Here is a 26622-nt window from a genome sequence, read left to right on the forward strand (position 1 = left end):
CTTAATAGTCATTGTGTATGAGGATATATATGTCATTTAATAATTCACAATAGAGTGAGGTCTAGTGAGCAAATTTAGAGGTCTCAATAGCCGCTATTTTTTTTTTTTTTTTTTTTTTTTTTTGTTAGAAAAGGAAACTCATTGATGGCAAACCTAGAACCCACCACAAGTTCATTGCAATTTTGTACAAAAATATATATCAAGATTACAATTTACAAAATCCTAAACAAATGATTTGGCCAAGCATAACAAACTGTATGTATGGGCAAAAATCATGACCGATGTAGTCATCATACATATAACTAAAAGAAATATTTAAATTTATAAATGTTAGATCAGTTCATACAGATTTCCTATATTACAGAATATAAATAACTTAATATAAATTTGATACTGACAAAATATATGATTGTAATCTTGTTATCTTTTTCCTGTGTACTCTGAAACACAAAATATTCAGAGATGTTTGAGGGTATTTTAGGAGACTTTCAAAAAATAAAACATCTTAGGAGTTTTTATGAATTTTAGCAAAATTATTTATCTTTTGTAAAATGTAGGCAGAAAAATATCCTAATCCGTGTCCACAGAGTTGACCCATCTGTTATTGGTTCGTTTTCTTGGCTTTGACTACAAAGAAATATATTTGGTCATGTCTGCCTATTTGAGAGGGAAAGCAATACGAGAGTTTCTGGAAAGACATAAATGCTCGTTTGTCAACTTGAAACGTTTAGTTCGATATTCATTCTTCGTTTTAATCCTACACGTTGAATTCCTCAAACATAATTAAGGCACACAGTTCAAAAGAGTCTACACCGATTGCCTAACCATTTAAGCAAAGAGAAAGAGAAGCCAAGCTAGACAAGACATCTCTGATAGTCTCTCCAACACCAACCCCTTTGAATACTGTAAGCAAGAGACTTTCATAAGGTATTCTGTTTATGATTTGGGTTTGTTGGTTCTTCATTGTTCTGTTTTTGGTTTTGGTTTTGCTCATACGGGTCATGATTGTCTGCCTTGATCTTCCATTCCCATCTGGGTTTTCAATGTTTTAATCCTCCTCTTTAATCTGCCTACCATTTCGTCATGTGTGGTCTCTTGATCTTTAACTGCATAATATGCTTCTGAATTTCTGATCTTTTGTATATGAAATGATTATCTTGGTCTTTGTGTTCCATTGTTTCATTCTTAGCAGTTTTCATCCATTTGGGAATCTTAACTATGCCTATATGAACAGAAAGATGCTGATACTTTGTTCTATTTATGTTACAGTTGATTCAATGCAGCAGAGAAAGATCACACTTAATCTCAGCTAGGTAGTTTCTGTAAGATTCAATACAATGAAGTGTTTCTACTATTTTAAAGAAAAGTCTAGGACCAGGGAACAAAGATCAGCTCCTGAGCTAAAAGACCAAAGCGGCTCTGATTATTCAGGAGCTAGTAGGGTGGTCAAGTCTTCCTGTTCAGCAAATTCACCGCGCGGTATACCAGAATTGTATGAAGAAAAGGCTCATAATTTAAGGGTGTTTACTTTCCAAGAGCTGAGGCAGGCAACAAATGATTTCCATAGGTTACTTAAGATTGGAGAAGGTGGATTTGGCAATGTCTATAAGGGTTCAATTAAGCCTGCTGAGTCCAAGGGCGATCGAGTTGTAGTCGCCATTAAAAAGCTGAACAACGATGGCTTACAGGTATGAGTGTTCAAGCATTTTCCTATTAAATTTGAATTGAATTGTCAAGTAGTGTGATCAAGATCTCTTTGTTTTGTATTTTAATCTGGCTAGGATACGTGTTCTGACTCGTTCTCGTTTAATATCTACACTTTACTACTAAATTGCTGTCTGTATGATTTTTGATTAAATACCAAGTCCTCTGACTATCCCAGTCCGTACGATGAACACTTTTAAATGGTATCAGCAACCTTGTTTTTGCCACTCTGTCGATTAAGTCTTACTTTATCCAATTTTTACTTACAATGTTGAGATTCTTGTCGAGTCAGACTTGTAATGCTTCCTATGTTCTAGGCTTGCAGCACATAAGGTGATTTAGATTTACTTATATGAGTATAATGGTGGATGGAAATGGAAGCTTATGCATTCGTTAGTCCATGACAAATTTCTTCTGATCTTTCTGAATACCATTTCTCACGATTATATGTTTATAAATTAGGGTCACAAACAATGGGTAGCAGAAGTTCAATTTCTAAGTGTTGTGGAGCACCCGAATCTTGTCAAACTAATAGGTTACTGTGCTGTGGATGGAGAAAGAGGAATTCAAAGACTACTCGTATACGAATATATGCCAAACAGAAGTTTAGAAGATCATATATTTAACAGGACATACCCAACTGTTCCTTGGGAGACAAGATTACAGATAATACTGGGAGCAGCTCAAGGATTAGCTTATCTCCATGAAGGATTGGAAATTCAGGTTTGCTACAGACATTAACATTAACATTAACATTAACATCACTTCCACATCTCACATTTTTTTTTCTTCATATTTTTAGCCTACAAACTTCATCTTTAAAGATCGTAATTTTGATCCTCTCATGTTCTGATGTAGGTGATATATCGAGATTTCAAATGTGCAAATGTGTTACTGGATGAGAATTTCAAACCGAAGCTTTCAGACTTTGGGCTAGCAAGGGAGGGGCCAATGGTTGGGCATACTCATGTGTCAACTGCAGTAAGTATTTTGTGCACTTCTTTCTCATTTGCGGCTTTCATGACACTTCTACTTAATGTGGAACTTCGTGATGTAACAGTGAAAAAATGCTGTATACATATGAAGCAAAGCATATTAGTCATGGAACCTAAATATTAGTACTTCAAGAATTTAGTTGCAAAGTACTGCATCAAATGCTGAACAATTAAGTTTAGTTGGAGCATTTCGTAAAGAACCTAAAATTATTAGGACTAAGATGATGCTAAATTGCTAATAGAATTCATTTCACCACAGGTAGTGGGAACATATGGATATGCTGCTCCAGATTACATTGAGACAGGTCATCTGACAACTAAGAGTGATGTCTGGAGCTTTGGTGTGGTGTTGTATGAAATTCTGACAGGCAGGCGATCATTAGAGAGAAACCGGCCAAGAACAGAACAGAAACTCTTAGAATGGGTGAAACAGTTTCCTCCTGATAGCAAAAAGTTTGGCTTGTTGATGGATCCTCGACTTGAAAGCAGTTATTTAAAAAGTGCAGCAAGAAAAATTGCCAAGTTGGCTAATAGTTGTCTGTCAAAGAGTGCAAAAGACCGGCCAACAATGAGTCAGGTAGTAGAGACATTGAAGCAGATCATCCAAGACTCAAAAGAGGCTAACCAAACCGAGAGAAGTCCTGACTCTTTTGAAAATGACCAAGTTGACACGAAGACAAAGGAGAATCAGTTCGGGGCCTCAGAGTCGTGGAAAAGAAGAATGACTCACCTGGCAAAACTAGGAGAGCATGTGGAGAGTGCTAGTAGAAGAAGATTCATGATAATGCAGAGGGCAAAGGTTACTTGACACTAAATCATCTACCACACTTGTAATTTTGCTTAATGGTAGAGTCTAATGGCTTGTTTTTGAGTAAAAGAACTGGAGCATGTACTGCAGAAAAGTTTGAAAGGTATTGCACAATTATAAAGTTTGTTCTGCTAGAATGACTTTTACCTTATAATCACCATTTTTTTTCCTCACTCATTAGCCAACTATAATGAGTTGCTCAGAGGTAGAGCCACAGAAGGTTAGTTCTGTGTTGGAGTGAATAAGAGCTATAGAAACTACTAAAAGGTTTGGTTGCTTCAATTTGGATGGGTAGCTACGAAAAAGCTACCAAATAAGCATTGTTCTACCAGTTGAGATAGAAGCTCCCACAGGATCCCAACTCTATAAATGTTCTACATTATGGATTCTTGATTCCAACTCCATAGCAATTCTACTATTCTAGATTCTGGATTCTATAGATTGGTGGCTTCAATCTAAAGTGGTCTCTTATAATGTTAATGCTATATCAATAGAGTTAACGTTTTTACTTAAATAAAACTTGGTTATTTAAGTTGCTTTAAGCAATCACCATTGGAATTATAGTTTGCACAACTAGTGGCCTTGTGGAAAGTGGTTTACGAAATTCAGCTCTATCCCACGAATTCAATGAAATAGTTGGCATTGGTTGCCTCTATATGCTAGAAATGTGAGCTTCCAATTTTTCCTTTTAATTTATCATTTTGATTTTCAGGTGTCAGTAACAAAGCAAATAGTCCAGTCTGTACGAAGGTATCTAAATCAAGAGGTTATTGTGTGAGAGTAGCTTCAGAGGTAGATTGGAATCTGTAGATATCTGGACTCAGAATGTGATCATTTTGTAAAATTGAGAAGTCTTCATGAGATAAAATACTCCAGCATTTCATTTCAAAGTTGCCACAAGATTAAGGATGGAATTCAGCAAGGGCCAATGGTGGGTGAGAGGGGATTTGAACAAATGAAATGGGCACTACAGTTGGGGGTATTGCTTGGTTAGTTATTTAGTTTAGAGCTAAGGTGATCAATCATGATCCTTCATTTAGGTGGTTTTTGGGTATATCAGACATCTTTTCTTTACAACCATGTTGGTTCAAAACTTCAAGATCCCCTTGACATTAGCCTCACTTGTTTTTAAATCTTTCGTCTTGTCTCTATTTCTGGTTGGTATATCTATGACTTGCTTACTGAGTTACTCAAAATTGTATCCTCCCAACCATCATGTTCAGTTGGACCAAATAAAAAGTTCAATACTTCAATTGGAAATGTTTGGACATTTAGATCTTGCACCTAATTATTCCACAAAATTGGCATGAATGATTTGGGATTCGAATGATTTAATTAATTTCTATTCCATTTCTTAGTTGAAACTTAAAATCTCCTCTCTTTTTTTGTATGCTTGTTTTGTTTTTTGTTTTTCTTAACAAATGCAAGCTTTTATTTCATAAGAACCATTTCTGTCTCATTTCACCCTTTTACTGTCTGCTCTTCTAGCATCTCCTCCCTTTTCCTTCCATGTCAATATTTGTATGCAGTTATGAACTACCACTAAAAGAAAAGCTATAATTCTTTCCAGCTACCAAAGGAAAAAAAAAAAGTGATTATATTCCAGATCACCAGATGCTAGCCATATGTTATACCAAGAGGAAAGCTAGAATGGACCATCTAGTCATGAGAATAACTCTGCAACATGCACCATGAAGATGCTTCAAAGCTAATAAGAATGGGGAAGGGGAGGATGAAAAAATAAAATAAAAAATAGAGCACAGCAGTGATATGGTACCAAGTCTCTATTTGAAACTTTTGAATGTCTCAAAGTCATTTGAGAAGCAAACAAATATCATTATCAAAATTTTACAACACATCCCTACCATTATAGTAATGAGATATGATGGTTTCCCTTTCCCTTCCACAAAATCAAAAACAAAAATTCTTCCCCAATTTGGTCACAATTGCCCTATGTACTTCCCCCTCCCCATCTCACAACCCTGATCAAAATTCACCTCCATGATCTTGCCACGTGGAATGAGAAAAGATTGACATAATTTACAGAATTAGTATTTCAGATCATCAGGCTACAGCAACTGTGCCTGTCCGTACAGTTTTGCCGGTGGAAGAGTCTTTGTTGGCATCTGATTTTCTGATAGATGCTCTGCTTGAAGATGAGGAGGAAGAAGAAGAGGACACTTTCCAGCTCTTCTCTTTAGCCTCATCAAACTCTATTTGTTCTTGTCTACAATCTTTGCTACAGAATGGTGTATTTCCCCTGTAAACAAACAATTTCAATTCCAATCAGAATGTGAGACACAAAAAACATACAAACTTGTAAACTGGGTTTAGAAGCTAATGAAATTTCAAGAACTGGTCATGAAGAGGTGGAAAATTAAAGTACCTGTACATGAAGATGTCTGAGTTGTTTCCAAGTGACTTTCTGCAGAGAAAGCAGGCATCAAGGAAGTGAGGCTCATTCTGGAAATGATCTTCGTAGGAGCTGAAGGAGAACATTCCTTTCTTCATATTGAAATGAGAAAAACTAAGAGGAGCTGTGAGGAAAGCTTGATGCTTTAATGGACTGGTTTTGCTAAAGGTGAAGGCTCTGTGTGCTTAGAAAAAGAAGAGGAGAGGAGAGGAGAACGAGAGGTAGGCCGCCCTATTTATGGACTTTGCTTAGTTTGCTTGGTGGGGACTTGAAAAGTTCAGCTGCTTTGTGGGTTTGTTTCTAAAACTGTTCCACACCAATCAAATCAATGCTAGATCAATGTATGCAGGTTTCTATTGGTTGGGAGCATGAGAAGGTTGTGGTACAAGGAATAGGTGAGTATAGCTTGTTGCGTGATTAAGGATTATAATAAAACAGTGGGGGGAGTGGTTTTCAAGATTCCATGGGGGTTTCAATCAATCTATTGGCTCTGTGTGCTCTAGTGCAATGCATCAGCATCTCTCTTTTTCCAAAATGGCTTTCTCTTTTTAATAATTTTCCTTTTGATGCTAGCTCCTTTCTTTTTTGCATTTGGTCCTTTTTTGTGTTGAGTCTTTTTTCTTCAATACATCCTAAAATTTCAGCACCTTTTCAATCTTGGGTTCTGCTCCCCCAATGCTTTTGTTTGTAAGTTCTCATCTCATGGTAAAATTAGTAAGTTGATGACAATTTCTAATTTCATTTTGGGTTCTTTTCCTTGGACAATGGTAAAAATGTGCATAGGTCCTTTCTATATTATTCCCTTATTTGTTCTTGGACTCTTTCTTAGATTGATAACATTTACTGGAGTGCATGTGAGAATCAGAATCTTGTACTCTACTTATATTTATGTGTTCCTTTTTGTAGTAACAACAAGAAAACAACTTTTTGGTTCAAATATATAAAGATTGTGGGGTGTATTATAGAATTTACAAAAAAATTAGGGGCACATTTCAAAAAGCAGTCTTCTTAATTCTCCATACACAGTTGTATGGGAGTCAATAACCATAACGCCCCGAAAAAAATCGTAGAATAACATCCAACCATGTTTAGCGTGTTGGTAAATATAGGAAAACATCAGGGGCATACAAGTCTAAACACCACGATCTCTCTAGAAACCCGGACCACTTGCGAAACACTGGGCCCCGCGGCCCAGCAGAAAACAATAACAAAATGGAGCCACAACCGTGGAGCTGACTCGGAGGAGGGCCCACTAACCAACAAAATCATCGAGGCGTAGGGCCCACCCTGACTCAGGACCATGCTGGCTCTACTACCGAGGTCCTTGTCCCCTTCCGGGCCCACTGACCACTACCGGTGCCCGACGGGCAGCAGCTGCTTCTTTTTCTTCCTTACACGTGCGACCCGAGCGAGGGTGCCAGCGCAGCAGATCGTAATTGCAGCACGTGATACGTGGCAAGTGGATATTGACGGAGGCAAACCATGTTCTTGGAACGGCCGCGATGAACGAGGTGGGAGATCGACGGTTGGAACGTGTGCCAGGCTCGAAGAGAGTTCCAATTATTTGGGGGGTAGCTGCGGTTTTTGGTTTGAATCCACGTGGACCTTATTTTTTTTTATTTTTGAGAATGACGTGGGTATTATTATTGGATGAGTTGTATTGGAGTTTTTCTATTTTTCTATTGGATTATTAATTGTCCTTTTTTTGTTTTTGTATTTAGCAATTATTCTTTGAGTGTGGCTAGTGAGACCTCCAAATTTGCTCAATATATCTCTCATTCTCTCTACACCTCCTTTTTACTTTTCAATATAAGCATTTGCTCACGAGACCTCATTTCAAATTCCTAAAATAACCTTAGCTATTTATTGACATATATTTCAATCAATTAATTACCTCTTATTCACTCAATAGACCTCTCATTCTTTGTTTCTTTTCCTTTTGTTTTCAACATCCATCATCCCTACCTTCATTTTTTTTTCTTATGCAAGAAATAGTTTTATTCATGTACTATTCTATGTATCTTTTAATTTAGTCTTTTTCCTTTCTTTTTGTTACTATGTTATTTTTTCTTCTTATTTTTTTTCTTTTTGAATTAATTTGATCTCTATTTTGTACCACATATAAATTATTTCAATAAATATATATTTTCTATAATAGATATATATTATTATATTTTTATATAAAAATATTTATGCTATTTGCAAGTATATGCGTTCAACATGTATGATAATACAAAGTTTCATGTCACATGATTGATATTGATTATAAACTATATGTATGCTTTAATAAAAAGAAATTAGGGAAAAAAAAATATATAAGGAAAATAATAAAGAATTGAATCAATTATTATTGAATTGGAAAGTCCAAAGAGAATAAATATAATATTTCATTTTGTATAATTATTGTCCTTAATAGTCATTATGTATGAGGATGTATATGTCATTTAATAATTCACAATAGAATGAGGTCTAGTGAGCAAATTTAGAGGTCCCAATAGCCGCACTCTTATTCTTTGGGCATTATATTTGTCAACTAATGAAAAAGCTCGAATGAGTTGCAACTTGCAAAATGGTGTGTTCCTATGGGACCATAAATCTCACAGAATTATTGTAAGGCTGTTCTCAATTTTTTTTTTCCAATAAGTTTTTAGATTTAAATATTTTTATCGAATACAACATCAACCATTTTGGAACTTAGACGGGAAGTTCGTTCCAATTCGGATTTGGTTGAATTTGTCAATTGTGTGAAGACAATGTGTATCTTCTATATGGCGTGAAATTCATAATTAAACTCCGTTTATAATTATGTGAAGTTCATAATTTGAAGATTAAAAAATATATCGAAATCTTCAACAGAATCTTACAATATTTAATTTTAGGATCGACCGACCAATAGCTTTAGCATATACACATACATAGATAACTTGGAAAAATAGGATTATTGAAGCAAAAATTAATAATTAACTAGTCAAAAGGATTTGATACAGATATTCTTTGAAGCCTTAGTATATGTGACTACTCGTTATGACAAATAATCCCATTTGATTTGAACAACAATTTAAGACCTTACAAAGGTTACCTAAAACCTCAGTCATGTTCACCTGGTCAACTACTGACCAAAAGATCTATAGTTAACCACCGTTAAATTTAAATCTAAAGATTAAAAATAAAACAACTTAATTTTAAAATAATATTTTTCATCATTGAATTAACATGTAAGAGTTTGTCCCAGATGAACGCTACTGTACCTGATTAATACATCTTTCAATATGCAACTCAACAAAAGTGGCTTCTTCTCACCGCCAACTTAACTTTAAATGGCATCCTGGTCTCTGTCATGACGATTTACAATTTGATAGACTGGTGGCTGCTAACAAGAGGTGCCAAGTCTTATATTTCTAGGAGGTTCTTCACTTATTTAATCTTCTTGTAATCTATGATTTTATTGTTCATCATATTTAATTAGCTTCATCCTACACGTTTCCAGCTCGTGTCGTTCCAGGAAAAGAATTGGGAAAGCATGCTTGGAAGAGCCTTCATTATATAACCAATTTTCTGGGTTCATGGCTTTTGTAATCATTTGATCAAGTCAAATCTGCGACATTGTCAATGATGTACCGAAAACAACTACCTTTCAGTTTCAGGTGATGAAACATGAAACTTCCCGTTTCTCACTAAACCCTAAACCCCAAATAAAGAACGAGGATGAAACAACCCATTCTCACTAAACCTTACAACTAAGTTTATGTGTTTTGATAATAAAAGACCACTCTAACTAAACCATAAGAACAAAGTTTATGTTTTGATATTAAAATTCCCCATTCTAACTAAACCCTACATAGAGCTTTTAGTTTCAGGTAATGATGTTTCCCCAACCGCTCTAAACCCTAAATACAGAACATTCTCTCCGAACCCTAAATTCGAAAAACAGAACATCAAACCAACATTCTCCTTCACCATTAACACACAATGTGGCACAACCTTTACAATAGAATTGACAGATTGTGAAAGCACACCAGACACTAGTGGTTTTCAAATAAAATCCCACATAAAGTTGAATAACTGAGACAATTCCAAAATGATGGAATTTTATTTCAAAATTCACCTGGGAATCACTCATCATAAAGATATATAGAATATCTTCTCAAAGGCTAGATGGCAAAATTTGTTTTCTTTTCAATGGAGCATGTTGCTAAACCCTCATTTCTTAAAATTTTTTGCTCAACTCTGTAAGCCAGATGATGAATTTTACATATTATTTTTCCACTCAATCCTGCATTCAACACAGAACTACAAGAAAAGTACATGTCCAGACATTTTTGGCTCCAAGAGACAGATGAAATTTGTCAAAGTGCAGAACTTTATGTAGAAATGGACTAATTTAACAAGGGAGCACAAAGACCAGTAAAACTAGCCTGTGAGAGCAGCATTGAGGGCACTATGCACATCAACTCCAATCTGGGCTTCAGCTTTCTCCAAGTCAGTTGAGGCCGAGTTCAGCTTCTGGGTGAACTCTGCAAGCCCCTTCTGGACAAGACTTGCATCGACTCGATCGATAGGTACAGCCTCAACAGCAATTATATCTGCGTAAGAGTTCGCATGGATGAATGCAAAACCACTGCTGACGAAGTACTTTGTCACATCATTTCCTTCATGTACTGATAGGATCCCAGGTTTCAACTCGGCAATTGTTGCCACATGTCCAGGAAGAACACCCATCTGCCCAGTGCTTGCTGGAATTATAACCATGTCCACCTGTTATAGTTCATAGCACATAAGACATAATAGTTAATTCATGAGGAAACTTCTGGTTGGTATTTCATTTACACATGCGGGAAATAGTACATAGCAAATCAGAATGCATAGCTGCACAAAATCTTAATCTAAAAAAGCGGGTTTGGATGTGCATACATGCATGTTTATTCATGCAGGCATGTTCATTCATACATACATGCAATTATAATATCAAAAGCACGGTACTGGATACAGCATCTTGGATCCTACACTTCACTAAGCTCAACTATTTACAACACCTTTAATATTCATAACTTGAATCACATACCATGCACCCCTTTTAAGTGTTGCTCTCTGAATTAGCCAAACCATATAACTTTTGCGTTAGTGGTGATGATCAACTATCAGTGGTCAATATGTAATTGCTGACTGGGGAAGTGGGGTTTTTCCGAAATGTGTATATTCTTGAGGGTTTTTCCAATAAGTGTAGAATAAGATGAGCAAAACCGAATTCTAATTCGCAATTCTCTGGAAATCCCTTAACATCTTATGCATAGGAGAAACACACTATGAATAAAGGCATGATAGGATTGTATGTGAAAAAAACGAAAATCATTCCTACAAGTGTTTTATAATTTGTAGGTTTTTCTTCTTCTTCAAGTGTGGCCAATGAATCAAATGGTTGAAAACCTGCCAACCGTTTTACATAATACTTACCTAGATATGAGAAGCAAAGTTTAGTGTACTACTTTTCAAAGAGTTGAATGAATGGCAGATGAGAAATAATTTAGATGCTTGACACTACAAAGAACTGACAGAATGGCAAACTTGACCTTGACACAACAGAAAAATGGACCATCACATTCATTTTGCATACAACCATGCTCAAAATTCACGTATGTTATTCAAGTTTAACTCTGACAATTAAAACAATCTGCTTCAGGTGAACCCATTTAGTATTACAAAATCTAAAGCAATCATTAAGCTTCAATAATGACAACAAAATGGTATTTGGTTTCATAATTATCATGAAAGCAACATCTATTTCTGAACATAAATAGCTCCTGGACTTTACAGATACAATTGGATTATATAGGTATACAGGATAGACTATGAAACTTATATATTACCCAAAACTTCTATACATATACACACAACCACACATTACACACACATTATATAATAATTCAAGGCATCCTTACATGAACACGTTCAAACATCCTTCCAAGGAAGTGGATGAATTTTTGCCAACACCAACTTAGATGAAATCAAGGAAGATTTTTTATTTTCAAAAAAAAAAAAAAAAAAACTTACAAATTTAGATAACTGAAAACTGTAGTATATACATATAATATAATAATAATAAGTCAGAGCATCTGGCAAGAAAGTGAGACAAATTTTCACCAACATCAAGTTATAATGAAATCAAGGCTCAATTTGGATGAAACAAGATATAATTGGCAAAATGTTATCTATGTTAAAATAAAATACAAACAATTAGATTGAATGGCTTAGTATCACCAGTTCAAATACCTTCAAAATGGCTTCTTCAACGACTCATTCCAAAATCAATTTATCTACTTCTTCCAAATCAAACTCCATATATAAATTTCCAAACCATGCAGTTAAACCAAATGCTGAAACCATGGATTTGGAATCAATCCACCCAAATGGGCATACAGTGTATGTGCAAAGGCGGTGTGACACACAAATGAAAGCAACGTATTACTATCTAGACATATAGATAGCGTGTCAGATTGAGCAATAGAATACTGATGCCAATAGAAGGCGGATGCCAGATAGGAAAAAAAAAAAAATCTTGTGTTTCTTAGACTATCACAAAAAATAAAATGTCAATGAAGACAGGTTTGTGGTAAGACTAGTTAAGTGCACTTTCAACCTCTCAAGGCTTGACAAGAGCAAATTAAAAGCTCTAAGATTTACAAATCCACTTCACTTCCTTCAAAAAAAATTTCTCAATCACAAATTAACCAAAAGACAACAACAGAAAAACATGAATAATGATGTTGAACAAAGGATATACAAAAGCAGTATGAAAGAAGTTTAGAAAGCAGTGCCATTTGAATTCTGAAACTATCAAACAGTTTGGTAAAGATTAAACGATGTCTTCAGCTAACAATATCATCATCAAAAGGCTTCGGATAGAAGTTTTACATTAAGTTCATCTCTTCGGAATGAACATTCACAAAGAAGATCAAAACACAGATCCTTGAGGCTACAAAGCACACACAAACACAAATAGAGGATCATTTCTACATAGTGTTACACTACATATCATCCTCGGATCCTACATTTATCAGTTCACCTCTGATATTTAACCACTATATTTCCACACTTACAGATAAAGTCCTAAAATCAATCGAGAACCCAAACTTAGCCAGTCAACTAAAGTCGCAACGAAGTCCTCAATTTCAACACTACCAGTCAAACTAAAGTCAAAATGAATCAAATCCCATTCAAACTTAACCCTATATATAACACAAAAATAGAGGATCATTTCTAAGTAGCATTGCTTTACTTTACTGATAAAACTATCTGTTAGCCATTTTCAAAAGTCTCAATCCTGCCGATGTATACGAACATTCTTCATCTAATCTTCCTACATTGATCAGTTCATCTCTACTTACATACAAACTCCAAATCAATCAAAATTCCGAAACAAGCGAGTCAACCAAGGTCGAAATGAAATCAAAGCTTCATCAAAGTCAAGAGTCAAAACCACAATTAACAAAGCGAAGAGATTGAAGGCACCTAGATCGAGATCAAGTCACAGAGAAACTGACCTCTTTAGCGGAGAGCTCAGATGCGTAAGGCAGGACGAAGTTGACGGTGAGCTTAGTCGGGATCGACGACGGGACGGCGGGGCGGGGCTTCATGAAGGAGAGAGGAGTCTTGGGGGGCTCGATGTGAGGGACGACCTTCTTCCAGGCCTCGTTGAAAGCGGGGTTAGCCGGAGCGTCGCCTGCTTCGGCGACCTCGGTGGAGAAGGCACGGGCGGCCCGGAGTGAGGAGGATGCGGGTCGGGTCAAGAGGGCGGTGGCGCGTCTCAGCATGGTGGCGGAGAGTGGGGGTCGCTCGGGTCTCGCAGGGTCGGAGAGACAGAGGGTTTGGTTGGTGCTTTAGGGTCAGCTGCGTCGAATGTGAAAATGGAGATAGGAAAATGGGTTGGTCCGGGTTTTGTAAAGATATGGTTTGGGCTTGAAAGTTGGACTTGGCATTCAATAGAGGAGTGAAGCCCAGTCAAGATCCAAACTTATTTTTGCATTTGTTCATGCTTGTTTTTCTTTATAAAAATCTTGCAGCAGGTCCTGTATATGGACAGGATCTTTTTAGTAATGAAAAATTTCGATTCGGACCCGACCGGTTACCCGCCCGCCTGATCATGCAGGTGATACAACATTTTTTTAGCATTTGGTGGCAGCTGTCAACAAAAAATTTTTAGGTAAGACAAACGCATAAGCCACGTGATACGTCCAGTCAATCATGTCTCTATATTTTATTTTTTTGTATTCCAAAAAAACCCGTGTTTAATTATAATGAAAACCAAAAATACCCACATGCATATGCAAGCCCGCCCCCATGCAAGAATCTCTCAGATATCAACAATGCATTTCTTAAAACCAACATTTTTTGAATCAAAGGAGCTGCCAATGCTTGTAAGACACCCCGAATGACATAAGTACATCCGGCAAGGTATAAGCCACTCCGTTGCAGTTCTACGGCAAGCAATCATAATTCATAAGCAATACTAGCCATCTATACGCCACCCGGTTACGAGATTTAGAAACTATATGGCAATGTTTTAACAAACCCTTAATATCATCAAAAAGGCCTCCTTTTGCAACACTATTACGTTAACATTAGCGATTAGTGTAGCTTGGAGGCAGTCTGAAACTACTACCATTACTCAAGAATATCCACCAGTAGGAGTATTGGTGCCAAAAAGCTATCATCAACGTTTAGCTTCCAGCCCCAATTTGCAGCGCGCTTCCACATTGCCTTCTTTCGAATTTTTGGCTTCCTGAGCTTGTCTAAACTTCTACAATGACATTGGCAGATTGGCGTTTATTATTCGACAGCTTGTTGTCCGGTTTTTCCACAAAGCCAGAGTAGCATAAGCAACTTTTCAAACCCATCTTGACTCAGATGCAAAGAAAGTTCCAGCATCCACTGTTTCAAGTGTAAATTTTGGAAGCAAACTATTGCCCAAGTTCAAAGAGGATAAAACATTGGAGGCAGTGGGGCGCTTACACAGAACATGGGCACTGTCTTCATATTGATGATGACACAACAGGCAGTTGTGGTCTAGTTTGCAGCTTAGCTCTTGCAGGTAATAAATCATGATATGATCGCCAAATACATGTCTTTACCTTCCGCGGAACCTTCGCTCTTACAGATGTCTCCAGAAGTCTTTATAAGGGTCTCCTTGTGAAGAAGATGCAAGAACATTCTCTAAAACCTTAGTTTTAGCAATCCAGTAAGCCGATTTTACTTTGTAGTAGCCATTCTTCTCAATTGGATCTTCTTCTCATTAGTGACACCTCAAAAGAAAGAAGCGCACAATCAATGAATCTTCTTCTTCTTGTTTTTAGTCACCCCAAAACAAAGAAGCGCAGTCGATGAATATCATCATAAACCTTTAGGTGGTAGATGCTATTCATGACATAAATTGGCATGGTCTTAGCCACAGCTTTGATCAAATCTTTACCTGCAGTACTAAAAATTTTTGCTTTCCAGCTGACAAGTTTTTTGATAGTCTCTCCATAAGGTAATCAAATATGACAGCCCTTGATTTTCCAACCCTCTCATAGGCAGTCTGAAGATTTACCTTTGTCCAGATGCTCTTTCATACACATTGAGGATCCTCCTATATTGTACACATTCTTCATTTGTAGCAATACCATAAAGAATGACATTTAGTGCTTGAGGGCACATTTTGAGGCCATGAATGACATTGTTACAGACAGCTTGTGAGATTTAGGCAGATAAACATTCACTACAGAGCTTAAAAAGATAAGGTGATAGGGGGATGGTGTGTTTGTGTATCATTTCCAATTCCCATGCAAAATTTTCTTTTCAGTACTTTATCAGTTTCCAAAACAAGGATTTTTTTTTCTAGTTTTTAACATGTTTATACTGTAAAAATGTCACGAGGATCTTCCTTGTGATAAAATATAAAATAATAATTACCGAGTCTAGCAACTTTATAAGTGAGACTACCTTATAATTTGTCCAAGCATAAATGTGTATATCTGTACCTATAGATATGCAATGGTTTCAGCAACTCCTATCAAAGATAAAGAATAATGTCTGACAATCAGCAAAAAATTAGCTCCAGCTGCTATAAATGAGATTAGGTAAAAACCAGAACAATCATGAAACAAGGATCTGTTTTAATTGCCAAAGGAAAGAGTACGTTACCCCTAATGAACAATATACAGAGATCAGCATAAGGGGTAGAAAAGGAAGCTTATCACCGAGAAACATAGGATGCAGAAACTGGCCCCAAATCTCAACAAGTACCAGACCAACCAGATAGCTCCAGATCTCCCACCCAATAACAAAGCCTCCTTTCTGGGCAGCTGCAGTGGATCTGTTTGATCCGATATGATTATCTTTCCTCTTTCCGGATGGTGCCATTTCCAGTGTTTTATCCTTGGTGAATTGTGCAGAGAAACCCAACCACATAAGCATGGAGTGTAGTAATAGCAACAGCACCTTTATTGGATATTCCTGGGATTCATATAGAAGGGGGAACAAAGAATAGCATGACACTGCACAACAAACATGGTCATACAAAACATCAGTACAGAACCTGTATAAGGAAAATTTATATTTATAAAAATTCAGCTAAATCAGAACCAGTTATACATTAATTAATGTGATTTATCAATATGATGATAAAACGCTAATATTGGACTCATAGGGTTCCTATGTTTTATTTGATCCTAACAGAGATGATCTGTGAATTCAGACCTGAAAAACATCCAAACAAGGTTTCCTAGTGGATCCCTTATTGAACCCAAACAAAATTTCATGTGTATCGGTATAAATTATATATACAATGAGTGACTTTTATGCTCAAAACTGATGTTGCAGATCTGCTGTATTTCGGAGGGAAAAATATTTAAGGGTGCTCACAATAGCTACAGATATACAATTCTGAAAGAATGGAAAATAACTTTCTTTTAAGGGAACCCTATTACCAACACAGAACACATTTGACAAAAATACTGCATCAAAGACTTCCAAGCATATAAGCGGGAAGTTCATTTACTTCTCTAAAGAAATAAAAACATAGAAATTGTAAATACAGGTTTCTAAAAGACGTTATTTGAACCACGTCGTGTACAAAACATTGGTCTTTCCTACCCACCAATGAAATATTATTCCAGTAGCACCTTACCCACAACTAAAAAACATGTTCTCACAGCCTTGCCAGATTTTAATGTCTTAGGTCTTGTAAGACACCAGTTTCTCAATAAGATACAGACTCCTCTGAATAACACTAGCATGATTGTAAATGACGTGCGCTACTTAACTGACCTCTAGCCTTGTGCTTAGGATATATATTATCAGACTTCCTAACACATTTGTAAGCGTCTCTTTATGTAATAAATTTCATATAAACTGAGCTAAAGATATATTGAACGAAGGATCAGAAACCAAGCAGGCCCTGTGTTATCTCTGTAGTTAAGGAGCTGATGGATGAACAATATAGTTAGTTATCTGTTTAGGTTTACTATAGATAACCAATACACACACACACACACATTAGAGACTAGTTAAACTTCTTTTCAGAAAAAACAGAACTCGAAGCTATAACCTAATATACAATCCAATTTTACTTCAGCTCGCTTACACTCCTGACCTCTTAAGCCTAGGTTATGTAGGATACATATCAGTTGCAAAATCTAGTATAACAGAACAATAGTGCAAACCCAAGAGGTGAGAAATGTTGTGTTTTGGCTCGTTGATATGATTTGGAAGTTAGGATTCAGCAAGCAAATCCAAGTCCAGAAAGGAAAGAGGTTTTTTCTATAAGTTCTAGGAAAGTAATCTTTCAAGATCTATTAGGATTTTGTCTACTAGGTTTAGGAGTCGTAAAACCTTTTTGTATCAGCAGCCCATATTCACTAGAAATAGGAGCTGCAGGGGGTTTTCTAAGGTTAAGATAGAGAGCACAGAAAACCGAGAGCTAAGGGTGATAGAGAGATCTAGCAGGGAGTTGGGGATTAGCATAGGGATTTCAATAAGTACTTGTAATCAGGTTGTTATTCTCCATAGTGCTAGTGATCTCTCAAGAGAGATCACATAAGTGGACGTAGGCCAGGGTTTTGGCTGAACCACTATAAATTTGTGTGTGCTGTGTTTCTATCTTCAAGTTCATCTATCTACTTTGCTTAAGTCGTAAAGTACCAAGTAAAGACCAAGAAAAGATACCTAGGGCGACTAACCAACAAATAAGAAATGACAACAAAATGAAGTAACAAACAAAAGAATAAAAATAAAAAATAGACAAATACTAGAAGAAAGAAAAAACTGGAACAAAAAAAATAAAAAATAAAAAATAGGGGTGACAGAGGATGGGAAAAAAAAGAAGAAAAAAAGAGAGACACACGCTGAATATGCATACGGCGCGGAAAACAACCACAGAAAAGAAAAGGGAATTTCAAAAAACAACCACTTAGTTGCTCTGTGAATAAATGACAATGGAGGTAGAATCATACCAATTGATAAAAAGAAGTAATGCCTTGCAGTATCCAAATCCTGCACCGCAACAATTGCAAGAGGGATGACAAACTGCAGTGATGCCTTCTCATGAACATGCCACCCAAACAGAAACCCACATGTGTAAGCATAGGCTACCCATCTTGTAATCATCACTGGTCTTGGATCTCTCCATGCCTTGATGAGACAAGGAGATAATGCAAGCAGAACCATGATAAAGGTTATCGCCGGCGTAATCTATCATTTCATCAAGTACAAGCACAATTAGGTCCAGAAAACATTAATAACTTGAATAAAAGAAATCAACAACACTATGTAACAAGAGAATTTACGTAGTCTGTTGTACCATATATGGAAACATCTAACTCCTAATCAACATCACTCCACTTGGAAACAGGGGATGGAAAGCTTTCATCCTACCATTCAGTCATATGTTCAAGCTCAGGCTCAAAAATGAAACCCTGCATTAGGACTCGGGTGACAGTGCCAACCAATAGTTGGCAATTCCTAACTAATCAATAGCTCTGGTAGATCTACTGCAAGAACCAAACCAGCCTCAAATTCCATACCTACCCCATAATTACAAGTACAAGCAGTCACCTAGTAGGTCATAAAGTTGTAGTAAAGCCACAATCAATACACAGTGCAGTTGGACTGAGGCTGATCTTGTTTAGCATCAAACAAGCAGTAGCATCCAATCAAACATTTTTAATTTTTAATAAACTACAGAATCATGTTACACAGAAAATAAACATCCTAATATATCTACTCTTTGGGTTTAAGATTGAAAAGTACCTGAGGCAATACAGCAAAAGGGGACGAATCACCAACTAGTCCGCCGGTAAATGAAGCTGCTGGTGCCTGAATGTTAAATCCAAGTCTTCCAAGCAAGAAAGCTATCACTTTATCTAGTAAGATATAGAACACCCAAAAATTTGGTGCCCAATATGCATGACAAAGTCCCCTGCCAAAAGGAAACATGCGGTGGATGACTTGTTTCATCTGCAAGATAATGTTGAATAATCAATGCACTATGCCTGAATTGCTGAGATGCCGCTTATCAGTACGAAATTTAAATGATTTGCTGAGATGCAAGTGGTCTGTTCCAAATGCCATATTATTAAAGGACAAGGGAGCACCACTAAGAGATAGATATATCTAACTTATTTATCCAGTAGTCACTATCTTTTATTAAACATGAGGTATTAGAATGAGTGGAATATCTGTATAACTACAGTTAATCTTTTGTCAACCATCTGAGGCAAGGATTCAGATGTTTCCATGCTCAGCCTGCTCCATTCTAATTGTATGCACCTCATAACATGGAATAAAGGGTAGTGAAGGTAGGGGATTTATAATGCCTATGCTCCTATAGCATGTATCCTAACCTATAACATAGAAATGTCAAGAGAAGGATATATGCGGCTAATATCCTCATATAAAATTGCACTAGCTTTTAGTGGTATAGTATTTCAGAAGACCACCACAGAAGCAACTATACCAAAAATAAGGAGTATACTGCAAATCCTGGATTTATAAGCCACAATGCATAAATTTCTACTGAAGAATACTTAGTCATTAACTCTAAAGAAACATAATTTTGAAGTACCAAAAACCAAGAAAACCCATTGCAAGATTATCTTTGCCTAGACATATTTTTGGTGATATTGTCTAACCAAGTGTCCCAAATCCACTCTTAAAAATAAAAGAATAAAATTATTTCATGTCGCTATATCATTAATATAGTAGCTCAGATTCTACCATCACAATAATCTACACAACTCAAAATCACCAACGAAGCCAAATACTAGGTCACACAGAGGTGGCTCACAATCTCCTCAAGCATTTGAAGATTCTAATTTGCCAAACCAGCAGGCAGCGATCAAGCTACTCACTTTAGACATTTCGTAAGCTTTTCTCATTGCAGGAAAAAAAAAATGCACCCTTCCTCTTCTAACAGCAATGCAAGTATTTTCTGACATTACTCTAATCAAGTCACTATTTTAAATGAAGTCTCTGACTCTCAAATGCATTTCTTGGACAACAAATGATTGTAAAATTTTAAACTCAATGCCTTTACAATGCTAATACGAAAATATTAACAAACTATGTAAACAAAAGGAAAACCACTAGTCCACATATATCTCTGATCAAGAGATACAAATCAAAGCCAGGGATATATACCTGCCCATGATACACAAACGGACCATACGCCACTGTGAAAACAGCCACAACGACACTCCCCATAACCAAAAGCCTTCCAAAACCCTTCACCAATCCCTTCCAGCAATAATGCCTCAACAAATACACAAAATAAACAGGCGCCGCCACCGCAAACAAATGCTTAAAACACAACAGAACAGCAAACACAAACCCACCCATCAAGTCCCTCCCTTCCTCCAAATACGAAACCGAAACCAACAACACCCCAAGCAACAACCCATTATACTGAAAATGCAAATGGTCCACAATCAACAACATCGGCGACCAAACAACCAAAACCCACATCACTCTCCTTCTCACATGATCCAACCTCCTCGTCAACCTATACACCCCAAACAAAAGACACAAATCCGAAACACAAACCGAGACTCTTTGAAAGTAAACAACAGTGTCTGATGAGTAGTTGAGGCCGTTGTGGAGGTGGACAATTTGTGGGTCGATGAGATTAGCGAAGAGGGAGAGGAGGCGCTCGAAGTAGGCAAAGAAGGGAGGGTAGTCAAGAGTCCAGAGGCTGGTCTCGTCGGAGTACCATTGAGAGAGAGGGAGGGAGTTGGTTATGGCGAGCCAGTGGCGGTGGACCTCGAAGTCTGTGCTTCTGTAGGCTGGGATCAGGAGGAGTTTGAGGCAGGTGGCTGCGGCGAAGAACCACCATAGCTCTGAGAGTTTGGGGTTGTTGGGTTTTGAAGGGTTTTTGAGAATCTTCTTGGTGGTTTGTGGTTCCATGGATTTGGGATGTGAAGAGGGGAACCAGAGATCTCAGTTCATAGGTGGTGTCTTCGAAGCAGAGATCAAGACGTGTGAGAGTGGCGATAGGTAGTTTTCCTCGTTTGTTGTTTTAATTTTGTCTTTATATATAGTTGAGAAGGAATTCGCAGTTACAAAACAAAACTAGTAGTTCGATCGCTTGTAAGAGACTAGTTTTTATTGAGGAAAATGCAACAACACAAAACATTGATCTACTCTCATTTTCAGTTGATTCAAATGAAGCGTTCAGGACACATAAAAAGATAGGAGTGACACCAAACTGTACCAAGAATTGGAAGGATAAGAAGCATGAGCTAGATGAACATAGCGGAGGATACAAAGTTTTCATTTCTAACTATGTGAGTGAGCATCCATTAATGTCAAGCATAGATAAGATTACAAATGATAAACTCATTTGATCGAGTCATCCTTAGAATGTATCATAGCCGGAACAAAATTAGAGCAAATAGGATTTAAAACATTATCCTAAAGCAGATACGATCGATAAGTAACCAGTAACCTGACACAACTATGGAGAACTAGGAAAGTTCTTCTAACCCTGATACTATATATTGAACCCTGAGTCTAGCCTAGGCAGATTCATAAGCTCTTGATTGTATAAAGGTTGATACAACTTGCTGAAATTTGGCCTCAAGTGCTGCTCTCTCTTGTAAAAACTTTGCCTCTAATTCATCACACTGACGTTGGAGTTCTCTAAGAATCTCAATGTGTTGTCTTGCATTTGGCGATAGGTTCTCAACCGTGTCCTCAGGCGTCAGACTTGTTCCAAACTCTTCGTTCAGACCAGAGGTGACCTCTGACATCTCGTCGTTGTTTGATCTGATTCATAAATTATGGAAGAGAGAGGTCAGGCTTAAAAAGCAACGCTGAACTGAAATACAACATCAGGATAAACAAATGTACGCCATGACCAGAACTTTCTTCAAGCTTTTAACTAAAAAGGTTAGAGCAAACTAGGAAGATCGAAAAATAGCAAATGAAGTACATTATACCTCAAATGTCGTAGATCATTAATTCGGACTTGGTTCCAACTGTGGAAGTCAGAAGTTGAAGCTGAAAACTGGGGACAGTCTTGCACATGCAAGTGCTCCAAGGCAAGGCACTCAATAATAGCACTTCCAGAACTGTAGAACCACGCAAGTTGTGGAAGATTAGACAAAATTAGGTTCTTTAATTCTGGAAAAGCAATCTGCTTCTTCAAAGTTTCGTCGCTTGCTTCAATTACTCTCTCCAAGCTAGGGCATTGAATTATTGAAAGGTCCTCCCATTGTGAAAGACATTGAGCCACATCCCAGGTGAAGAGACTTTTCAGTTTCATGCAGCTCGTAACTACCAAAACTTTAAGATTGCAGAGAGACCCCGGTGGCAATTTACCAACACATAACACCTTTAGGCAATCCACCTCACAGAGATGCAACTCTTCCAAACTCTCGAACACAGGTTGTTTCGGAACCCATGTTATTGTGTTCATCAATGCTTCCAAATTTTCATGGCGCCCAGTTACAGCAAGATACTTCAGTTCAACAAATCTCTCGTGGTCATATTCCACAAGAATGTTATTCAAGCCCTTACACTCTATAAACTCTAGTTTCTCTATGTCTGGCACGACCACATTGATAAACCAATCCGGTAAGCTATTGATGGTTGTGTCAAGAGACAAGACTCTTGAATAAGGTAGTTTGTCATGATCCAAAGTGGATTTTCTGGCTGGCAGGTATCTGCTGATGCATATATCAAAATTTACCCAACACAGATTGAACTCAACATATTTAGGCAAGCAATTTGAATTTGATATGCATAGCTCCAGAATGTCTAAATTTCTCCAGCAAGGCTCTCCATCAGATCTGACATTATCTTCTTCTTCCTTGACCACTGCTTTACTCCTTTCTTCCCCAAAATTACATTGCATGTGCAGTTCTTCCAACTTATGCAATCTTGACAGAAGTTTGAATGGAAATGCACTAATATTGTAGCTCCCGCTCATGTCCAACATCCTCAGATCTTTTAAATTTCCTATTTCTTTTGGCAACTCCTCAACTGGAACTTCTCTCATGCTAAGAATCTGTAGTTTCTTCATATTTCAGAGTACAGATATGTCAGTTAACTGATCGCAGTAATCTAAATTCAATGTTTCAAGGTTGGTCAGGAGACTGAGTGATACAGGTAGCAACGATATATTTGTGAAACTAAGATCAAAGACCCTTAGAGCATTCAAATTCGTAAAAATATTTGATGGCATCTTACTCATATCCATATATTGTAGTAACAAAATCAAGAGGTTTGGATATACCAAATCACTGGGAAGGTCGCCACCTCTATGCTTCATTAACAACATCGCATTGTAGCCTTCACCACTTTTATTTTCAGAATCACCATTAACCAAAAACTTAAGGCCATCTTCCAAGGATGAAATAGACATGTACATATCTGCCATGTAATCATTCATCCTCACGCATTCGTCCCGTTCAGTGTCCAAAAGCAAGCCAACATCTTTAAGGTATTTCACCCCTAAATGTACTCTGGCTCTTGCATTTTTAATGTTGGAATCTTGAAACAGTCCTTTCCCAATACCATACCTCACCAAGTCTTCAATTCGGATATTATAACCATTTGGGAATAGGCAGCAAAGCAAGAAGCATGACTTAGCATCATTAGATCCCAAGAAATGATAGCTTAACTTCATGCATTCCAACAAAATTGCATCATAATCAAGATCAGGAGAATATGATGAAAGGTATGATGTTAGTTGTAGAGCTGCTTCATTCCATGAGGACAAGTCTGTGTTATATCGAAGTGGCAGAAGTGCCCTTGCAACAGCTATCAATGCTATTGGGAGACCAGCACATGCTCTAACTACTCTCCATGCTACGTCAACAAAATCATCAGTTAATTTGTCAAAAGATGTTCTTCCTTCCTTCAAAAACAAATTCCATGAATTTTCTTCTGATAGAGCATTGAGATGGATCGTTGTTTGGCACCCCATACAATGACAAACAGTCGCAATCCGTGAGGTTATTAGGACCTTGGAATTGCGTCTTAGAAGCTCCTTGCGGCCAGGAATTCCAATGCTTGACAAATCTTCTCTACCCCAAGTATCGTCCAAGATTATAAGAATTCTATTTCCACTCATTATCCTCTCATGCAATCTACCAGCTCTTCTACATTCTGTCTCCTCTGGCAATTTCAAGCCCAGCAGATCTGCCAATGTGCCTTGAAGTTTTCTCAAGTTAGGATTTTGTGATACTACACTCATAATCACATGATCAAAGAGGCGATTTCTTTGGGCTTGTGCACCCACACATTTCACCATGCTTGTCTTACCTACCCCTCGCATTCCACAAACCCCAACAATAGCAACCTCATCATGCTGCAGCATTTCGATTATCTTATGTACAGTGCGTTTTCTTGGTTCAAATGCTTCAATATATCCGGTGGACCTTTCTGCCTTTTCATCTTCTTGTACTTTAGTCCAGACCACTTCTAACATGTGTTCCACAAGTTTTGTTTCGGATCTACATGAAAGAAGTGCCAGATAGTCATCAGAATTAAATCATCAATCAAAAGTTCAAGTATAACTATTTAAGATAGTCTCATAAGGCTTACTCGTAAATATTTAAATCCCACATGGTGAGATTGCTCACTTTTTTTAACCCAAGTCTCCACTGCTTCACCTTGTGTCTAGACTTCTTTTCATGCGTAGTAAAGACCTGTTCAAAACTCCCCTTCTGATTTTGAACATCAGAGGTATTAACTTTATAGAACAGAGGCAAAATTCTGCTTTTGTCTTTCATGACTTGAAAAATCTTTGCTAGTACATCTAAACACCATGTAGAAAAAGCATAATTTGGTGTCAGAACAACTATCGCAAGCCTTGATTCTTCAATTGCCGTTTGGAGTTTTCGGGAAATATTTATCCATTCTTTACGATGTCCATCATCCTTGAATATGGTAATTCCACATGTGGTTTGCAATTGATCGGCTAAAATGGAAATTAAACCCTTTGTATCATCCCCTGTGAAACTCAAAAACACATCATGCTTCCATTGAGAACTTGGTTCAGCTGCAGGAAGAGATGTACCAACAAGGTCAAGGCCATTGAAAAAGTGAAAACCACATAACAAATAACAAAGTTTTGAAGAAAAACAAAATCTTAATAGATACGGATCACCAGAAAGATAACAGCGTACAACTCACGAATCGAATTCGTGAGTTGCATAGTTAAGTTACTGCGTACAAGTTCCAAAATGTGATGAACAAGTTTTATGTCAGACATATGAAAGAAGGGTCAAACAATTATCAGGTAAATAGTACATCCAAGAAATACAATTATAACTCCTGTAAGTTAGTCTCATTATACTTACTCAAATTTGCTTGATTCCAAGCCAGAGAGATTAGCCACTTTTGTTAAAGCAGTTCTCCACCGTTTCACCTTCTGTATGCCATCCTCTTGGGAATACCTGTGTTCATGCCTAGTGAAGGCTTCTGCAAAAGTCCGGAGTTGATGTCGCACATCAGATGGATCTACATTATAGAAAAGTGGGATAACTTTTGTGTTCCTGGTTTCCAAGCACTGAACAATGATTTCAAGTTCATCCAAACACCATGCGGAAGAATCATAGTTTGGCGAGAGAAAAATTATCACAGATTTCGATTCCTGGATTGCTGTTAGGAGATCCGAGGAAATTTCGGCACCCGGTTTGAGCTCTTGGCTATCCATGAAAGGGTTGAAGTTACTGAGTTTTTTCAATTCATGGTAGAGAGTTGACACGATACCCTTGCGAGTGTCTTTCCCGCTAAAACTCAAAAACATATCATACTTCCACACAGGAGCTGATGGTAAAGGTGCAAAGGCCATTGAGAAACAACCAACACTAAAACAAACAAACAGATCAGGAAAGAAAGCAAGAACAAGAGGCAGAGTACAAAACCCAAAACTTAGAAACCAACCAGGGAGAGGTTGACTGTTGAATAGAGGAGACTTCCTTTTGATTATCTTAATTCCAGATTAAGCGAATCTTGATTATGATATTTCATTTAGATTATTATATTTGGGTTCGAGAACATGAGAAAGTTTCTTCCTTTTTGGTTATATTAGAACTTGTTGAACCTTCTTATCTCAGCACCGATACATACAGCTACTAATTCAATTGGGTTTTGTGAAAATTGAAGAGAGAAAGAACAGGCTGGTGGTAAACTCAAAGTTCAAGTGTACAGGGGGTGGAACACAT

The 26622-nt window shown here is 37.2% G+C and overlaps 7 protein-coding genes across 7 annotated transcripts; 1 reads left to right on the top strand and 6 right to left on the bottom strand.

Moving 5' to 3' along the window:
- Positions 1 to 809: 809 nt before the first annotated feature.
- On the top strand, positions 810 to 3679 carry LOC101306859 (probable receptor-like protein kinase At5g47070-like). The gene is made up of 5 exons (XM_004307215.1): positions 810 to 927; positions 1270 to 1688; positions 2167 to 2427; positions 2563 to 2685; positions 2959 to 3679. The coding sequence occupies exons 2-5, from the start codon at positions 1338 to 1340 to the stop codon at positions 3505 to 3507; spliced, it is 1284 nt and encodes a 427-aa protein (XP_004307263.1). The 5' UTR covers positions 810 to 927; positions 1270 to 1337; the 3' UTR covers positions 3508 to 3679.
- A 1579-nt stretch (positions 3680 to 5258) lies between these two features.
- On the bottom strand, positions 5259 to 6317 carry LOC101307154. Its single transcript, XM_004307216.1, has 2 exons — positions 5894 to 6317; positions 5259 to 5767 (listed from the first exon to the last, which is right to left on the bottom strand). The coding sequence occupies exons 1-2, from the start codon at positions 6016 to 6018 to the stop codon at positions 5572 to 5574; spliced, it is 321 nt and encodes a 106-aa protein (XP_004307264.1). The 5' UTR covers positions 6019 to 6317; the 3' UTR covers positions 5259 to 5571.
- A 3636-nt stretch (positions 6318 to 9953) lies between these two features.
- Positions 9954 to 13825, bottom strand: LOC101307436 (ATP synthase subunit delta', mitochondrial-like). Its single transcript, XM_004307217.1, has 2 exons — positions 13459 to 13825; positions 9954 to 10675 (listed from the first exon to the last, which is right to left on the bottom strand). The coding sequence occupies exons 1-2, from the start codon at positions 13726 to 13728 to the stop codon at positions 10331 to 10333; spliced, it is 615 nt and encodes a 204-aa protein (XP_004307265.1). The 5' UTR covers positions 13729 to 13825; the 3' UTR covers positions 9954 to 10330.
- A 2223-nt stretch (positions 13826 to 16048) lies between these two features.
- LOC101293644 (probable dolichyl pyrophosphate Glc1Man9GlcNAc2 alpha-1,3-glucosyltransferase-like) lies at positions 16049 to 21368 on the bottom strand. The gene is made up of 4 exons (XM_004308660.1): positions 20591 to 21368; positions 19202 to 19408; positions 18406 to 18643; positions 16049 to 16449 (listed from the first exon to the last, which is right to left on the bottom strand). The coding sequence occupies exons 1-4, from the start codon at positions 21350 to 21352 to the stop codon at positions 16049 to 16051; spliced, it is 1608 nt and encodes a 535-aa protein (XP_004308708.1). The 5' UTR covers positions 21353 to 21368.
- Positions 21369 to 21963: 595 nt separating this feature from the next.
- Positions 21964 to 23851, bottom strand: LOC101293939. The gene is made up of 2 exons (XM_004308661.1): positions 22387 to 23851; positions 21964 to 22213 (listed from the first exon to the last, which is right to left on the bottom strand). Exons 1-2 carry the CDS (start codon positions 23469 to 23471, stop codon positions 21964 to 21966), a joined length of 1335 nt encoding a protein of 444 aa, XP_004308709.1. The 5' UTR covers positions 23472 to 23851.
- On the bottom strand, positions 23475 to 25397 carry LOC101294225 (disease resistance protein At4g27190-like). Its single transcript, XM_004308662.1, has 2 exons — positions 24998 to 25397; positions 23475 to 24906 (listed from the first exon to the last, which is right to left on the bottom strand). Exons 1-2 carry the CDS (start codon positions 25183 to 25185, stop codon positions 23475 to 23477), a joined length of 1620 nt encoding a protein of 539 aa, XP_004308710.1. The 5' UTR covers positions 25186 to 25397.
- Positions 25398 to 25751: 354 nt separating this feature from the next.
- LOC101294519 (TMV resistance protein N-like) lies at positions 25752 to 26249 on the bottom strand. Its single transcript, XM_004308663.1, has one exon. The coding sequence runs from the start codon at positions 26247 to 26249 to the stop codon at positions 25752 to 25754; it is 498 nt and encodes a 165-aa protein (XP_004308711.1).
- Positions 26250 to 26622: the final 373 nt, after the last annotated feature.

The sequence above is a fragment of the Fragaria vesca genome, linkage group LG7, assembly GCF_000184155.1.
Source record: "Fragaria vesca subsp. vesca linkage group LG7, FraVesHawaii_1.0, whole genome shotgun sequence".
In the NCBI taxonomy this organism is placed as follows: Eukaryota; Viridiplantae; Streptophyta; class Magnoliopsida; order Rosales; family Rosaceae; genus Fragaria; species Fragaria vesca.

What these genes read in the sequence shown, in the direction of transcription:
- LOC101306859 (XM_004307215.1), top strand. Translation starts at nt 1,338, where the DNA reads ATGAAGTGTTTCTACTATTTTAAAGAAAAGTCTAGGACCAGGGAACAA. An exon ending in ATGAAGGATTGGAAATTCAG is followed by an intron (nt 2,428 to 2,562) that starts GTTTGCTACAGA and finishes GTTCTGATGTAG; the next exon opens with GTGATATATCGAGATTTCAA. An exon ending in ATACTCATGTGTCAACTGCA is followed by an intron (nt 2,686 to 2,958) that starts GTAAGTATTTTG and finishes ATTTCACCACAG; the next exon opens with GTAGTGGGAACATATGGATA.
- LOC101307154 (XM_004307216.1), bottom strand. Translation starts at nt 6,018, where the DNA reads ATGAAGAAAGGAATGTTCTCCTTCAGCTCCTACGAAGATCATTTCCAG. An exon ending in TCAGACATCTTCATGTACAG is followed by an intron (nt 5,768 to 5,893) that starts GTACTTTAATTT and finishes GTTTGTTTACAG; the next exon opens with GGGAAATACACCATTCTGTA.
- LOC101307436 (XM_004307217.1), bottom strand. Translation starts at nt 13,728, where the DNA reads ATGCTGAGACGCGCCACCGCCCTCTTGACCCGACCCGCATCCTCCTCA. An exon ending in CTGAGCTCTCCGCTAAAGAG is followed by an intron (nt 10,676 to 13,458) that starts GTCAGTTTCTCT and finishes GAACTATAACAG; the next exon opens with GTGGACATGGTTATAATTCC.
- LOC101293644 (XM_004308660.1), bottom strand. Translation starts at nt 21,352, where the DNA reads ATGGAACCACAAACCACCAAGAAGATTCTCAAAAACCCTTCAAAACCC. An exon ending in CGTTTGTGTATCATGGGCAG is followed by an intron (nt 19,409 to 20,590) that starts GTATATATCCCT and finishes ATTATCTTGCAG; the next exon opens with ATGAAACAAGTCATCCACCG. An exon ending in CTTTTGCTGTATTGCCTCAG is followed by an intron (nt 18,644 to 19,201) that starts GTACTTTTCAAT and finishes ATGAAATGATAG; the next exon opens with ATTACGCCGGCGATAACCTT.
- LOC101293939 (XM_004308661.1), bottom strand. Translation starts at nt 23,471, where the DNA reads ATGAAGAAACTACAGATTCTTAGCATGAGAGAAGTTCCAGTTGAGGAG. An exon ending in AATGATCTACGACATTTGAG is followed by an intron (nt 22,214 to 22,386) that starts GTATAATGTACT and finishes TTTATGAATCAG; the next exon opens with ATCAAACAACGACGAGATGT.
- LOC101294225 (XM_004308662.1), bottom strand. Translation starts at nt 25,185, where the DNA reads ATGAAAGACAAAAGCAGAATTTTGCCTCTGTTCTATAAAGTTAATACC. An exon ending in TGGGATTTAAATATTTACGA is followed by an intron (nt 24,907 to 24,997) that starts GTAAGCCTTATG and finishes TCTTTCATGTAG; the next exon opens with ATCCGAAACAAAACTTGTGG.
- LOC101294519 (XM_004308663.1), bottom strand. Translation starts at nt 26,249, where the DNA reads ATGGCCTTTGCACCTTTACCATCAGCTCCTGTGTGGAAGTATGATATG.